This window comes from Cynocephalus volans, chromosome 8 (genome assembly GCF_027409185.1).
Source record: "Cynocephalus volans isolate mCynVol1 chromosome 8, mCynVol1.pri, whole genome shotgun sequence".
NCBI classification, from domain to species: Eukaryota; Metazoa; Chordata; class Mammalia; order Dermoptera; family Cynocephalidae; genus Cynocephalus; species Cynocephalus volans.
In genome coordinates this window covers 125,093,229-125,109,865 of record NC_084467.1, presented here as the reverse complement: position 1 = coordinate 125,109,865, position 16,637 = coordinate 125,093,229, and the positions used below count along the sequence as shown (strand labels likewise).

General features: G+C 32.4%; 1 protein-coding gene across 6 annotated transcripts in view; it reads right to left on the bottom strand.

The window, feature by feature from the left end:
- Positions 1-16,637, bottom strand: part of DCAF6 (DDB1 and CUL4 associated factor 6) — a 121,059-nt gene that overhangs the window by 39,941 nt on the left and 64,481 nt on the right. For 4 of the 6 annotated variants that reach the window (XM_063104689.1, XM_063104691.1, XM_063104690.1 and 1 more), the window contains 2 exons: positions 13,673-13,732; positions 432-549 (listed from right to left, as the gene is read on the bottom strand). In XM_063104689.1, coding sequence (XP_062960759.1) covers positions 432-549; positions 13,673-13,732 — 178 coding nt within the window. The remainder of the gene's footprint in view (positions 1-431; positions 550-13,672; positions 13,733-16,637) is intronic. The other 2 variants (XM_063104693.1, XM_063104694.1) reach the window with 1 other exon arrangement.

The following is a 16,637-nucleotide window of genomic DNA, read 5'->3' as shown; positions in this document are numbered from 1 at the left end:
TAAAACTATGTTTTTAAACTCGAAAGAAAAATCATACATATACATATACCTATACTGCAAAATAGGACCAAAACTGCAAAAAGTTCCAAAATGTTAGATTTGTTATTTTTGCACTAATGTCGATAGGTGATTTATTATTACCATCTTTAACATTTTCTATCAGAAGAAATATCTGAGAATGAGCAACATCAGCATCATCTGGAAAGTTTTTAGAAATGCAAATTCTCAGACCCCACCCAAACCTAATTCTGAGAGTGGGGTCAATAATCTGTATTTTAACAAGTTCTCCAAGTGATTCTGAAGCACACTAAAGTTTGAGAGCCAATGCATTATATCAAAACAAAACATAAAGATGATGAAGTGTTAAAAATGAACATCTAATACAATCATACGAAACGGCTAAGAACATCTTTACAAAAATATTAACTTACCATTCATCTGTAAAGTTCAGTTTTATTGTGCTTGTAGTTGTTCCTTCTGTGCTGTAGTGCAAACTTAAAACTGGTTCACCTGTCCCTGGTTTGGGGCTCAGCTTTTCATTATTGTTATCTGAAAATTGTGTTTAAAACATTTGAAAACATCTCTGAAACCAGTAAAAAGATGACATTTCCTAAAATTTATAAAACTTAAATTAGGTTGTCCTTGTCATATTCTTTTTCACATCTATCATGGTTCTCATTTAAAGTTTGAAGGCAAGCGTTACAGGAACACTATATTTCAGAGTAGCACATATCAAATTCTAGCTTTGTGTGCATGACTCCCTTTGATTCAGTTGGAAATCACACACATTGAGAACCATATTGAGTCATTACGGAACCAAAGAATATTAACATGCAATGACATATGTTATAAACTGGTACCCTTATTTAATAGAATTCTCATGATATTATTCAGTTACTAGAGTATCAAGAATAACACTGGCTCCTTCAGAAACATTGAGACATAAGATTCAAGGGCTCCATAAGAAGTTGTTCAGCAAAAACTCTGCTCCAATTAAATGCTATCAAATTATTTGTTCTTTCAAATTCACAGATTCATAATCTAGAGAGGAATCATAGCCTGTATACTCTATGGGGGGGGGGGGGTGTTGTGCTTTGATATTTTCTAAAACTGTCTTTCTTATAAGATCATATATTGTGATATGAACAGCTTCTCTTTACTAATCTTGCAAGGCATTTGTTTCTTAATTATGGAAAAGTCCATTTCACCTTAAGAGTCTATAGGAGATGTCCATGATATCTATCTATCTATCTATCTATATATCTTTTTAAAATGGCAAATAAAATCAAGAAACTCTACAGAAATTGATATAGACTCTTCAAAGCCACCCTCCACCAAGAAAGAGTACACAGATATTCACAGACAAAATTACACAGGGATTTAAAAATTTTTCCTTTTATAATAAATAACAGTTTGGGGAGATATTAAAATAATGGAGAACACAAATACAGACATAATCAAATATGTGACATTTGCTTGCAGAAAGAAAACTCTTCTGTGATATAATCATTTTCTTGATACCATACAATAAATAAGGTTTCTCTCTTAAAAAATAACAAAAAAATAAAACAAATTATAACTTAATAAAACCAAAATTACTCAGACTTTTTGATTATTAGGTCCACTTTAATTGCAATGAAGGACATATCTTTTTCATTCCTTTTGAAGAGGTTGGAGCACTTATTAAAAGAAATCTCACAGAACCTCTGCTCTAGCTTTTATCCTGTGAGAGGACAATTAACAAGACTTCAAATACAGAGCTGCATTAGAAACGAAAACATATTCTCCAAGAGATGAGGAGTCAAGCTGATAAAACTCAGGAGTATCGACTCTTATGTTTTAACTCCTAACTCATGAGATATCCTGTCCTATACAATTAATTGCCATTTGAAAATAATAGTGTTAATTATAAAGTTGGCATCTGAAATGGTAATAATCACTTGGTTTCTGTCCTATTTTTGTCATGACTTTGTCCTTGATATAAACAGCAGCTGGAGAAAAATTAATAACCCATTACAACTTTCAAATGTTCAGTATTACATTCAGTTTTTTAGAGAAGGCATTTTACCAAATGACATCGTGGTAAAATAACTGACTTAACAGATCTTTAACTTATATAAAATTATTATAATGAAACTCTTAAAACATCTGTCCTACTCTTGACCATCTTTGAAAAATCTGCTGTTTGCTAGCCATTTGTCCACATATGGTTTTCCCTTATTCTTTAGTTATGTTCCTGGATTTTTGTTCCACTGCTGCTGAAGTCACTGTCATCTTTAGGCTTCTGGAATTGGTGGGTACAGAAGCTAAAGACTGGATGATCATGGAAACTGAGAGGTAGAGTTAGGGCTAGTTCTTTCATTACATCTCACAACATTTTATAAAGTGGTTTGCTATTTATTTTTCTTTTAAGGTAAAGAAGAAATAGAAAACAAAAGTAGGTGTGAGAGAAATGCAGGATTTGAATTTCTTAGACCTATCTTGGTTAGAAGCATAAGTTGCAAGAAGCTTTGTGGAATTTAACTGCTATATCAAAACTTTCCTTTTGAGAAAAATTAAAGAGACAGTTATAGATATTTACATGCTATAACTACAGGAATATAGTAAAGATCTATTAAGAGGTCGAACAGAGCAGAAAACATTTTATTTAATAAGATGATCAATGACAATCGAAACTTTCTTTCTAAGATATCTACTAACACAGTTCTTATTTAATCTCCTGGGAATATAATCTACATATTGTAAATCATGTAAAATATGGTAGTATTCATTTAATCATAAAATGATAATAGTTGATAGAATTTGTTAACTTCAGTTGTCAATGAGTGCATTAGTCTTATGTAATATTGGCCCATTGCTATAATAGACTCTTCTGTTAGTTACAACAACTTCAGATCCCTCAGTCTATTTCCTTGTAGCCTGCTCATAAATATAGTGTCTCTGGCAGAAACAATACACAATGCAGAACCTGGTTTCTTCAATTGCAGTATTAACGGAAGTATATATCCGAGATTTAGAATTCATTTCCTAGGCTTTATTCCATTCTACTTTTCCTAGTTTAATCCTCCTCTTCTTGATCATATACAACCTATCAGTTTGAATTTTTCTTAGGATTGTAAACCCCCGGGCTACTAATAAATGCATTCGCCACTTATTTGTGACAAAATGCATAATTTAAGCTACAAATGTTTATGAAAAATCTACTTTAAAGATGTAAAAAATTCAATATTTTAACTTTATTTGAAAAAAAAAATTGTAACCATTTAAATTTAAACTTGCTGTATGTTTTAAAGTTGGTTCAGCAAACACATTCAAAGTCTTACATAACACAGACACATATTATTAAAATATCTTGCTTAACAAGTAGATTTTTACTTAAAAGATTTAGAGTTTAGAACTTCACCTAAACACACAATGGCTTTATGTAGAAAGCACCATTATAATAACTGCAATTTATTGAGCATTACCGTGTACCAAGATATGTGTGTTAGTGTTACTGCTCTTAATAATCTTTGTAGCAGGTATTATCATCTCGATTTTACAGACGATGAAACTGATGATAATAAGTTGGATTTTTTCCTCTAATTACACAGGTTTCCTTTTATATGAAATTCCTACTTACTATACTATATTGGAACTAATCTGAACACAAGGAAGAAAATAAGATTGCTTAAATAAGTAACTATTTTAATTAAGAAATATCAAATCTTGGTGGTGTTATTCTTCAATTCATATCAACATTAATATAACTGATAAAACTTCTGACAGCCAAAATTGTCAGTTTGGCATCAGAGTACTGGAAGACTACATTGTATCTTCTTCTAGGGCATTTGGAGATTGAACTGTTGCTTCTCCTTCTAAAAACATTGTAGGAGAATATTTTGTGGTGCACTCAGCACATGTGCAATGTAGTGGGGTTATTCAACTTATTCAACACTGCTAAGGTTTTACACGGCCATTCTATATTGCTTAGTAATTATAATTATTAAAAACAATTGATACTAACTGTTTAGTGTGGTCTCTATCAAGGCTAACTATTGCTTATTTAAGACACATGCTTCAGAATCACAGCAAAAACTACATAAAAATCAAGGCAATATACTGCAAAGGACTTTATTTTGGGGGGTTAGAAGTGAAAAAGTCCGTACCATGAGATTCAGGAAATCAAATTTAAAAGATTCTTTCCAGAAATAGTACTAGACCCCTTTCAGACTAGTGCTTTGGCTCAGGAAAAAATTTCAGAATGGGCTGTAATATAATTTGAAAGCAACTTCTTTGAACTATATTCATATTTAATTATCTTCCAAGTCTTTGACATAAGAACAAGATATTTTTTGTAATACGTCCTTTTCAAGTAATTTAATCTGTGCATTTCCACTATGAAATTATAATCATTAGTGGTTCTAAAAAACATACCAAAAAATTGTGATTATAGTAGTACAAAATATGCTATCTTGGTAACTAGTTTTGTATATTTAAATATTGATCTAAATACTGATATGACCTAAATATCTAAATATTGATGTGGATGTTCAGATTTCTAGCTAGGATACCCCTGAAGATCTACCCTATGAGTAAATTCAAAGTCTTCAAAATGAAGATAATTAACTAGGATATGGCAACAATAATTTGTTTAGAACCACTATGCCCAACAGTTTTCTCTCTTGCTGGGTCACTATTATAACTGTACAATCATACAATAATAAACTGTAGTAGCTTAGATAACCTATTGAACATATAAAAATAATATATTCTTTACCTAAGGAATTTTCTATTATATAATAATGTTCTGCTATATAATTAATATTCCTTATTCTATTATACCAAATATTTTTAAAAATCAAATCTAAAATAGGGAAATCCTCTGAAAAAATGTAGATATATCAGTGAAAAAGTTCAACTACCTCCCCAAATTTTACACCCCAACTTACTTGACTTATATAGAAGTAAAGGCAAATTTCTCAAGTATAGCTTCTAAACCAATGCAAAACGTTTCATTTTCATAGGTTAGGAAATCTGTAACTTTTTTGCAGATTCCAGATTATAAGATATCCAGTTCTCCTTCCAATCACTGGTAGAAGGAAGCATATTCTGATTCAAAGTGGAGATGCTGCTTCTAGGAGTAGATTCTTAACAGAGAACACCCCTCTACCATACAGGTAACTGCAAGGCAAGGCATTTGATTCTAAAAGTGAGTGCTTGCACTAGTGCGGATCTAGTTTTATGAATATAGAACTACTTTAGGAAAGCCAAACCAAACAAAGTGCAATTTCAGCACTAATATTTATTAGGAAATCTCTTCTATATTATAATCTTTTGGATATATGTTAATATTCTTGTCAAATTTTCTTCGGACTATCAAAACTTATCTCTATGTCAATTACAATAATTTTAACCCAAAAACTTTTTTCAAGACCTAACACAGAAATGTAAATTGAACTTAACGATGGGGCTGGGACACATATGGATTCAGACTACGTGCTTCCACATTCTCACCGATATTTAGAATTTATGGGTTGAAATGTAGTATTTTACCTTTGCTACCTAGGCCTCCTTTTCCTCTACTTCAGAATTATTATTAGTCTTATATCCCTCTATTTATAAGTTTCCTATTCTAATTTCACTTTCATTCTTGAGGGAGAACAGTATAGGAAGAAAATCAGTAAAGATGCCCACCCCATGTGGCACATAAGCCCTGCCAAAATCTTCCTCCAGTGTCTCTTTTCATAATTGTTTCCTGAGGTATATTCTCCTTTAAAAACAAAAAAATCAAACTCGTCTGTCATATATACACTATGATCAAGTAAATAAATTGATATGTTGAAATGTGACTTCCAGATGAAAATAAACAAATGAGCCTAGCTTAGAAGAACACTCCCTTTAACCAATTTGCACTCCAGTTACTGTCCTTCCTGGTTACTGTTTTGGAATGCTTTTCTTCTCATTTCCATTTCTTCATCTCCTACTCTAAAATCTGGCCTCAGCCTCTATCACTCCAGTGAAATTGCTCTACTGATGAGATCAACCAACTCCATGTTCATTAAATTAGTGGAGAATTTTGTAGAACCAATTTAGTTGATCTCTCAACAGCACTCAAGTAGACAACTCTCTCATTTGAAAATTTCTCTTCTCTTGATCACAAGACATCACAATGTTTACTTTGCCTTACACCTCTCCAAATCATCCTTTTCAGTCTCCTCTCATAAAATCTTTATTTTTTTTTCTGAATTTTCTTGAGATGTTCTAGATCTTCTACTTCCTTCTCTACTTTTTACTCTCATCCTAGTTGGTTTCATCTACTTTCATGGCTTCAATTACCATCTACATTCAGAAAATCCCCAAATCTACTTCTTAGGCTCTGATATTTTTTCTGAGCTCCACTATAAACACAGCCAACTTTCCATTTGGGTGTCTCACACAGGCAACTCAAATTCAATATATTCAAAACCATGTTCATGATCTCCATCTCTCTCTACACTTCCCCTCCCACACCTTATTCCTTTTCCAGGTTTATCTATTTAAGGAATTAACCACCGACTTAATTGTGCTCAATCAAAACAGGGGAGTTACCCTTGTAGTGACTAGAAAAGTTACCTGCTAATCTCTATCAGTACCTCCCACAAAGCATCACAAGTAAATGTATTCTCTAATTAAAAATAGTGTATTTGCTATATGAAGGAAGACTTAAGACACATACCCTGGCCTTGTCTCCTCCAATCAGATTGCCATTATTGAACTGTCTCCATATAGAAATTCTGGAGTTATATTGCATCTTATACTTCGGACTCCTCCTCAACCCTTTGTCCATTTAATCTACATCTTTATGGTTTCTTGAATCTCTTCACATCTCTCTTTTTATCACCAGGTCAACATCTCTATTACCAGGAGAACTTCCTAAGTGATTTAGTCTCTAATCAATTCTCCACACTCTATACAGAACATCAGGCCATACTCCCTATTTTAACCCTTCATTAGCTTTCCTCTGTCCTTAAAATCCCAAACCATAAAATGTCCAAAAGGTACTTCTCAATCTGGGCCCTTGAAGCCATGGTGCTGCCCAGCCATAGTGGGAGTCTTCCAGCAATTCTAATGTGGTATCTCAGAGCCTCTGCACACACTATTCATGCTTCCCTTTACTCACTCTTTCACCTAACTTATTCAGACTCATCTTTCAGATGTCATTGTAATGTCTCATCCTCAGGGATGCCTTATTTGGCCCCCTATCCAAGGAGACAAAGGCTCACCCTTTTATGTTTCCCATTTTACCCTATTATTGCCCCTTTTATAACACTCATCACACTTACATTGAGTAGTTCTCCATCTGTCTTTACCATTAGAAGACGCAAAGCAAAGAGGTTATGATCACAGATGCCAAAGCCTTGCTGCTGGGGTCTGAATCACATTTCTAATACTTACTAGCTGTGTATGACCTTAGACATATTTCTTAACCTCTCTTTGCCTCAGTTTCCTCATCTGGAAAATGGGAATAATAATAGTACCTACTGCATAAAGATGTGGTGAGGATTAAGTAAATTAACATATAAAAATTGCTCAAAGCAATGTTTGGTACAAAGAAAATATGATATTAAGTGTCTATGTTGTTGTTGCTGCTACTATTACTGTTAATCAACTCAATGCTCCAAGAACAGACAGCATTCAGCTTTATTCATTCATGCATACTAGTGTCTAGCCCAGTACTTGCTACAGGTTGGTAGGCATTTAAATCAGTTGAATAAAGTAAACATACAAATATGGCTCTACCACTTATTTCACTTGTCTTTACGTATCTCTTAAAGTAAGTTTCTTCATCTGTAAAATAAGAATAATAGTATTCACCTAAGTAAGTTACCAGTGCAAATGAGGTGATGCGTGTGAAATTCTTAACACAGTGCCAGTCACAAAGAAACTCAATAGATGTAATTTTTACCATACACAATTCTAAGTTAGAAAACAATTTAGCTGGAGGCACAGATATAGATTTGATTAGCAGGAGAGTAGAACAAGTGAGGATATGCAACAAAAATTAAATAGGGTTTAACCTCCAAGATCAGATATATCACTCATTGGAAGAATCTAGACCTACTAGTTGGGGATGGGGGGAAATCAGTTATTTCTTTCCAAGTAACTAAGTGATAACTAGTTCTAAGGAATACAAAGAATCTGGAATGAAGTCTGATTTCACTAACTTATTTTTTCGCTATAATTTAAAATACAGTGTTTATATTGAACTTTCAAAATGAGAGAATAGAACTGTGATTGGTTATTAGAGTTGGGAAAGGGAGAGGGGGAGGGAAGTTAGAGATCTACTGATTAAGTTTACTTTTTGCAAAGACGAATATACTAATTATCCCGATTTGATCATCATGTATTGTACACAGATATTAATATTCAACTCTGTACCCCATAAATACATATATTAAAACTCTGATCAAAAAATAAAATAAAATATAGTATTTACACATGTATTCTAGTGTGGTGAGCATTAAATTTATGTTTCCCATTAATACAGCAGGCTTTAATCATTAGATATTTACTTAATAAAAATTAGAATTGTCAGTGTACACTTAATGGCTATCTAAAATATCACTTGATGTAATATTATTAACATGATATTACTAAAATGAAACTTCAATTTGATGACAGTATATCATCTTAAGGAAATAATATATTTAATGCATGACAGGTCCAATTTTTCCATTTTGCAATCTACTCTAGTAGAATTAGTAAGATCTGTTTCATTGGTTTCTGTTTATTTACAAATCTCCTATAGATGAATGTTTTATAAATACCAAAGGAAGTATGCTTACATAAAATGACATATAACGATAGTTAACATTTATATTTCTAAAGCCTACAAATTAGTATTTATATTTCTGTAAATCCAGGATAGAAAATGAGTGCCTGACAGATGCACGACTGTCTACAGTGTAAATTTTTAAACTTAACAGCATTATCAACTTCCACTTAATGATTATCAGTATAATAAATATAAAGTACCTTGCTTCAATTATGGCCAAAATTTAAAACTCAAAGTTATTTTCTTATGCCTCTCAAAAATTAATTTTTCTCAAAAGAACAATCATAGATTCTTTTTTTGTTTATTTTCTTTATAAAATAAGAGGGTAATTACTGTCCTAAATATTTTTAAGAGGAAAAAAATTTGTTTTAATAATATAAACAGGCAAGAAAAATATATGTCAGAAAAGGGTTTTTCCCTTTAGAGTACAATAGGCATAGCACAGATACATAAGTAAAAAACAAACAAAACTACTCACTAAAACATATTGTTCAAACTAAAAAAAATGCACAACACATACCACTGTGCTTTGATTCAAATAGTTTCACTTTGTCCATAATTAACACAGAAAAAAGGCCACCTTTTTAGGATTTGCACACAACCCTAAATTTGGACAATATTGAAAAGTATTTTACAACAGGATAGGATTAAAAATAATGTACATTCTATATATTTATTTCCCTACCATATTGTTTCTTAAAGTATTTTAATCAAAGAAAATAAAAACTATTGAGACAATCAGGCAATTGCATTTATGACTCTGAAGGTTCAGACTAAATATACTTTTGTTTATCAAATTGTAATTTTGTTAAAAATTCAAATAAGCAAAATACTGGTTTGCAATCAACCAGCTCAATAATGTATGTATAATTATTCAAAGAAAAAAAATTATTCCATGAAGCAAGCTCATTAAAATTTAAAATTTTTTATTAGTACTATTTTTACTCTTAGTAACTTCCTTAAATAAAGAAATGTATAAACTATAGGAAATTAAATTAAACATATGAAAGTGCTGGGCACCTGGAAGATGTTAAATAAATATTTTGTACTGTAAATATAAAACTGAATATCTAGTAAAAAAGTATTAGTGTCTCTGTAAAAGTATGAAAAAGAAATTTTAAATATGCTTAAACAATCATTAGAGATATATTCAGAACAGAAATGTATTAAATGTTCCATTTTTTCCATTCTATGGGGTAAAATTTGAGGTAAAAACTTAAAATAATAGCATATTGGGGATATCAACTATCCCTGACATCTTTAACGAGGACTCTTTTTGCTTATTCTATACACATGCTCAGTTTTGAAACTTCAACCCCTGTCCCCCCAACAGACATTACCTCTTTTCTATCTTTTCATTCTTAATTGAGCTTATGAAGCTCAAACCTTTCTTTTCAGACCACTGCTATCTGGTTCTGCCTCCACCACAGCATAACTCAACCTGCAATGTCAAAGCAATCAATAACCCACAAATTAACAGATTCAAATAACATTTCTCTACCCTTTTTGTACTTGATATCATTACTTCAGACATCATTACTGACCAGTTCCTCCCTGAACTTCTTTTCTCCTCGCTTTGGATATGGCATTCTTTCTGGCCCCCCATTTCTCTGATCATTCCTTTTCAGTGTCCTTAGCTAGATCCTTTTCTCTGCTTGCTCCCGGTAGTGTAGCTCTCCTCTTTTCACTTTATCTGCTTTTCTCAGACAGTCTCATCCACTCCCATGGTCTCAACTGCTGTCTATAAATTGATTATTCCTAATCTTTATCTCCACCTCAGACCTCTCTGGGACTTCCAGAATCATGAGATTTCTCCATTTGGATATCCAAAGGCATTTCAAACTCAACATTTAAAAAAAAAAAACTCACATACTTTCTTTCCCCTTACATCAGCTGTTCCTCCTGAAATCTCTATCCTGGTTGATGGTTCACTATTTATCACCCTATCAAGACACCCAGATATCATTATTTCATTAATTTCTAACTAATCAGTCTCAAAGTCCCATTAATTCTGCCTCTCAAATATTTTTTAACAAAAACTTCCTTTATTATCAAATTTTTAAAACAGAATCAGGTTCGTTAAAAATCTGTCCATTTTCATTTTCCATCACTATTGCCTTAGACTGGATCCCTCATCATTTCTAACCTAGATTACTGCAATAGCCTCTTGCACGCTCTTGCTGTTTTCTATCTTAATTCTTTCCAATCGATCATCTGTAATGCTGCCAAAATGAACTTTCCAGTACATAACTCTGGTCATGCTTCCTCTCAAGCTGAAATAATCTCTGTAGCTCCTCACTGCTTAAACAATTAATTCAGTTACCCTCCCATTCAACAATATTTTTTACTATATAACATCATATAAAATATGATTTTAGGCACTGCATATATTATACTGAATGAAAACAACATTTAGAGAATATGGAGAAAGGCAGATATTAAACAAACAATCCCCTAAATAAATGTATGATTATGAATTTGACAAATCAATGAAGGAAGATAAGTCACATAGAATGAAAAAGAGGGGAGAACTACTGCAGATTGGGAGGTCATATTATTTCTGAGAAAGTGATATCTAAGTGGGATTGGAAGGGTGAAAAGCTGCTCAACCGAAAAGTATTTCTGGTAGAGGGAAGAGCATGTACAAGGGATTTGAGAGAAAAAGGAGCTTAGCGTGTTAGAAGAACTGAAAGCAGCCCTGTTTGGCAGGAGCTTAGTTGTGAGGGGAGTGGCTTGAGGTGAGGTTAGAGAGACAGGGCTCAGGTCATGTTCAACTTGTATGCCAAGGTATGCTTTCTCAGATTCTTGTGAAGGGCTGAGAAGCAATTAAAAAATTCCTGGCAGATGAATGACATTTACATTTTTAAAAGCTTCACTCTAGGTACTGGTAGAGAATAGACTATAGTAATTTAGACCAAGTGGATATGAAGACCAGTGAAGGTTATTCCATGAGGTAACAGGCAGTCTCCCTTAACTTTCACAGCAGAAGTTATCTTTAGGTAATGTAAGCCTGAAATGTGAAGTCCCCAGGACTTTAAAAGATGTAGTCCTGCTGAACAAAAAGGCATGTAAAAATTCAGCATTTAATTAACTTGGATATATTTCCCACCATTACAGCATTTCTGCTCAGAGGTCTTATTATAAAGCTACATTTTACAATGCAGCTTCTCCCAAGCCCACTCAATATGTGACCTCCTATACAACACTTCTACTTATTATGAATAAAAGGCATATCATAATTTACATGGCCCAAAACACAAAGAACCTCTTGATTTCTGCTTCCAAGCAAGTCACCCTTAGCAAATGGCATCCCCATTTATCCAGGCATTAATGCCAAAAATCTGGGAGTTAACCTTGATTCTTCTATCTCTCATGTTCCAAATCATATGTAAATTAAGTACCAATGTAAGTTGAATATAGTATTCAATATAATTCTATGAAAATTATTCTATGTGATTAAACAGAATATGAATCTGGCTACATACTCTTTGAGAGTGATATACTGTTTACATTCATATACCCTTACAAAAAAGATTATTTGATTAGAGAGTAGTTTTAAACAGTAGTCCAATATATTATAATATGATTTTATAATTGTGTTTTACCTTAAATTATTTTTCAGTGTTAATAGCTCTACAATAAATATATAAAGATAAAACATGCTTAATTTCTTAGTTCACAAATTCATTTACCAATAGTTCTCAAATTCATTTATCGATTCTTTCTTTCTTAAGAATAATTTACAAAGAATAATTTAAAATCAGAAGCACAAAGGAAGTTTTCTAATTTGTTTTTAAAATTAGCTGCCGAATATTTCTCTAAGCAGATAGTTAACAAAAGATCTACTATAATATTTAATTTCTCCATTACTGTTGACAAATGAGTTATTCTACATATGTAAACTTTCCACCAACCAAATTTTACAGCTTTAGTGCTAATTTAAAAAAAATTTTTTTGAAAGAAATATTTGTAAAATCTATTAGGCGATCATCTGCCTTTATTGAATAGAGAAAAGTAATTATCATTTTAAGTTATTCTTGATGACTTAACATTATTAACAATATTTAACATATTGTGCTGCAATACATTTAGAAAACTTCAGGGAATTGAGGCAAGACAGTAAACTATTTGCCCCAATTCTAAATAATCCATTTGTTTTTTATAGTCTTCCTCTCTCCATCCTTCTTTTCAAATGCCCATTCTTGTCATAATGTATTACTCTACCAATCCCTCTCTGTATTGTATTTGATGTGCTAGTAATAAATTGATAAATAAGTAACCTATCTCATAAGGTTCTACTCAAGGCTTGAGGTTGATTCTACACCTCTCCTACTTCAAAAAGTACAAGTGGAAATGGAAGCTATTTTCCCTTCTGATTGGTGGCTTCTAAGTTTATCTTGTGTTCTTAACTGTATTCCTTGTAGTTAAAGCTATCAGGAGTTTGCCCATCAGGTAAGTGAGACATAAAACCCAGTATCATTACCATAGCAATGTAGTAATACAGAATATTATCTTTTCCTAAATGAGCAACAAGGTAGTATGCTAACCTGATACCCAGAGTTCTACACAATTTTATGATATCCAGAATGAAAAAATGGATATAGTTTATATCTATTACAGTGTTGTTAGAGGGAGAGAATTCAAAGTTGGCATAAAGGGCCAAAGTAGAAATTAACTTAAGTTACATAGGAAATAATTTGCATAGGCCAAGGAGGTCCTTTGTGAACAATACCACCTAGGGCAATTTAGTCTACAAAATAATGACTATAAGATCATAATCAAAATGAAATGCGGTGAAAAAGAGAGAGAGCTTTGTTTATGCACTGTAATAAAACTATGGATGGATGGGCATAGCGCATCTCCTGTTTCACGCACCCTGTTGCTCGTCAAGTGACATGGATCCGAGCTGTTTGTTAACCACAGAAGAAGGAGAATCTGAAACAAAAATGAGATTTCAACTTAAAAGTAAGCAGCAGAAAACTGCACAGCAATGTCATGATCATCTCTAAGCTTAAGAAACAAAAGTATAAGCGGAGGGAATAGAAGTAAGTACTGTGGTGTGTCTCCCAAGCAGTGAGTAAGCAGGGCCATGTGCTTAAGATATGTTATTCCAGGCAAGCATTTAGCAACTTTGAGAATGAGTTAAGGAAATAGGCTTCTACTTCCATGCATATATCTTTTATCAAATTCATTTAGCACAGGCACAAAGTGCAAGGTAGATAAATTAAAAGTGGGGTATCTCCTTCACTGAAGAGAAAATTCCTTGCCCTTCTCAAACTCCCTCTCCAGTTCCTTAAGATGGCTTTCATCCTCCCTTGGAGGATTCAAAGTGTGAAATGAGATGCTCACTACACTTTGCAAGATGTTTGCTGTACCATGAACAAGGAGCTCAAGTCAAGATGTTAGACAAAGAAAATGGCTGATAAGAAAAAGATTCAATATAGCAATAATTACCATCACAGAAACATACATAACTTTAAAATTCTATGGTATACTGTGCATATTAAAACTATACTCTGTGAAGGCTTGGGTTTCTTTAGAGGTATGTGGTGGGGAAAGGAAAAGAGGCAAGGAGAAGGCTTATTGGTCTGGGCTTTACACTATCTACCTTGGCTTCAAATAGGACAGCTTTGTTTTCATCTTTTTGATATACTGAGTTTCTATGTAAGAATTTATTTTATAAACGGGTTCTACTGTTTGGAAAACACTGGTATAGAAGAAGGCAGCATGATAAAATGGAAAGAGCACTCATCTGGTAAGTTGTGAAGTTTTAATTCTAAACCAGTTTCTGACAATAATTAGCAATAGTTTTAGGGCTAAGCTTCTCCTTTTTTCTTTACCAGCCTAGAGATCTAGTAACCTAAGCAAGGAACTAAGGAACAGAAAGAAGTATCTTCTTCCCATTCCTAGCTTGGGTTCCAGTGTCCCAGTGGGGCTCTAAAGTAAAACGAAAAATGTAGGTAATAAGCATAGCTCTCCTCCAAATGTAACAATAATTCCTAATTTCTAATATCCTATGCTCTAGTTCTTGGCAAATATTAATAAAACACTTTTGGCCTATCACCAGTTTCTGCTCATAAAGGCATTTCATTTCCCCAAAAGTAGGTATTTTAAGTGAAGATTATCCTTAATGGGATAGTTATGAGAAGTTTGCCAGTATATCCTGAATTCACACCAATTTTACATCATTTGGTTGTTTACATTTGCACATTTAAAAGTCTGAATCCTGCTACTGGTACCACTTGTATCGACTTTAAATCTTCCATTTTCTAAAAGCACCAGTTTGCTCATAGATTTTTGTCTTACTAGATTTTGATAAAGCATAACCATTATTTGAATAACAGCTTTTACCTGTCTTTACTTATCACCTCTTCATAAAAACATTCAGGTAAACAAATCTTTACTACATACAGAAAAAGAAAGTGGGAACAATAGTATTTCAATCAGTTCCCTAATCTTTACTTTCCTTTTTAGGACTTCTCACTTATCCATTTCAGAGTTAGATTCAACATTATCACCTATGCTGTTTTTCAAGAACAGATAACTTAGTCTTTAGAAATAAAATTATATTCTTTAAAGTAAGGAAAAGCATAATAATAATATGACTCAGTGAAATAAATATTGGAAAAACCTCCTACAAAGTTTCTTACGAAATATTTTTCATTCCTTTGAATTTGTTATAGATTTCACTGTGATCTCATTTAATAATTAAGAGCCCTAAGACAACTATAAGCTCTCCAAGAAATCTCCTTTTTGAACAATTTTTTCATAAATATTATGGAACGTACAAATCTTACTGAAATAAAATGTATCTTATTTAATTTTTTAATAAAATTTAGGAAGGAGTAAGTCATTGAAAAACCACACTGATGAAGGACCTAGAATGCTGTCATCTCCAACAAACTATTTTAAACTCTTAAAGGATTCAAAATATTAAAGCTTATGTTAAAACGGAAAGATAGTATTAAAATAAAAGGGTTTCCTTTTTGGTTTTACATTCTGTCACAGATATTGTGTATTTTCTGGGGAATTTGTTTTTCCTCTCATCTTGAAGATTAATCTTAATAAGAAATCCTTCTCAGTCATTGCTTCCATTATATTGATAATCTGGGACCATGCCATTTTTGATAGGATTATTTTCATATTACATAAACATTTTAAGTGACTTTTTTTTACCACTAGGTATTCATAAATACAATACCATAACTCGTATTTTACAGAAATATTTCCAAATATTAATACAATAACATCAGAATAGCTAGTATAAAAAAAATGTAATTGTTAGTCCAAGTTGATTACTTCGGTTGTTTGCATACTCTCCTCCGTTTCCCTGTGAAATATCTTCTAGAAAGCACCATCACAAAATAAAAATCTGAATACATGGCCCAATGATAATTCATTATAAAATGTAATATGATTGGTCATCTTACATGAAGTGTTTAGAATTAAAATATTATTTTTAAGGTAGAATTAAACTTTAAGGAAAAGCTCATTCAGTACTAAGCTCAATGTATCTCATCATCGATTACTATAAATTTCTGAAAAATCATCATTTTGGTCTTGAGAAAATTCTTTAGCCCCCTGACACCAGAATTTTCTCAATTGTAGAAAAAGAGATAGATAATTATAGCCTAATAGGTACATAACAACTATTCTTCAGCCAGATTTCTTGGGTTCAAATGTGGCTTTTCTACTTAGTAATATTGTAACCCTGGGCAAGTTATTTAACTTATCTAAGTTTCAATTGCTCCGTCTGTAAAATAGGAATAATCATAATATCTACCACCTAGTATTCTTGTGAAGATTTACTGAGGTGTAAACTACTTAGCACATTAGAAAC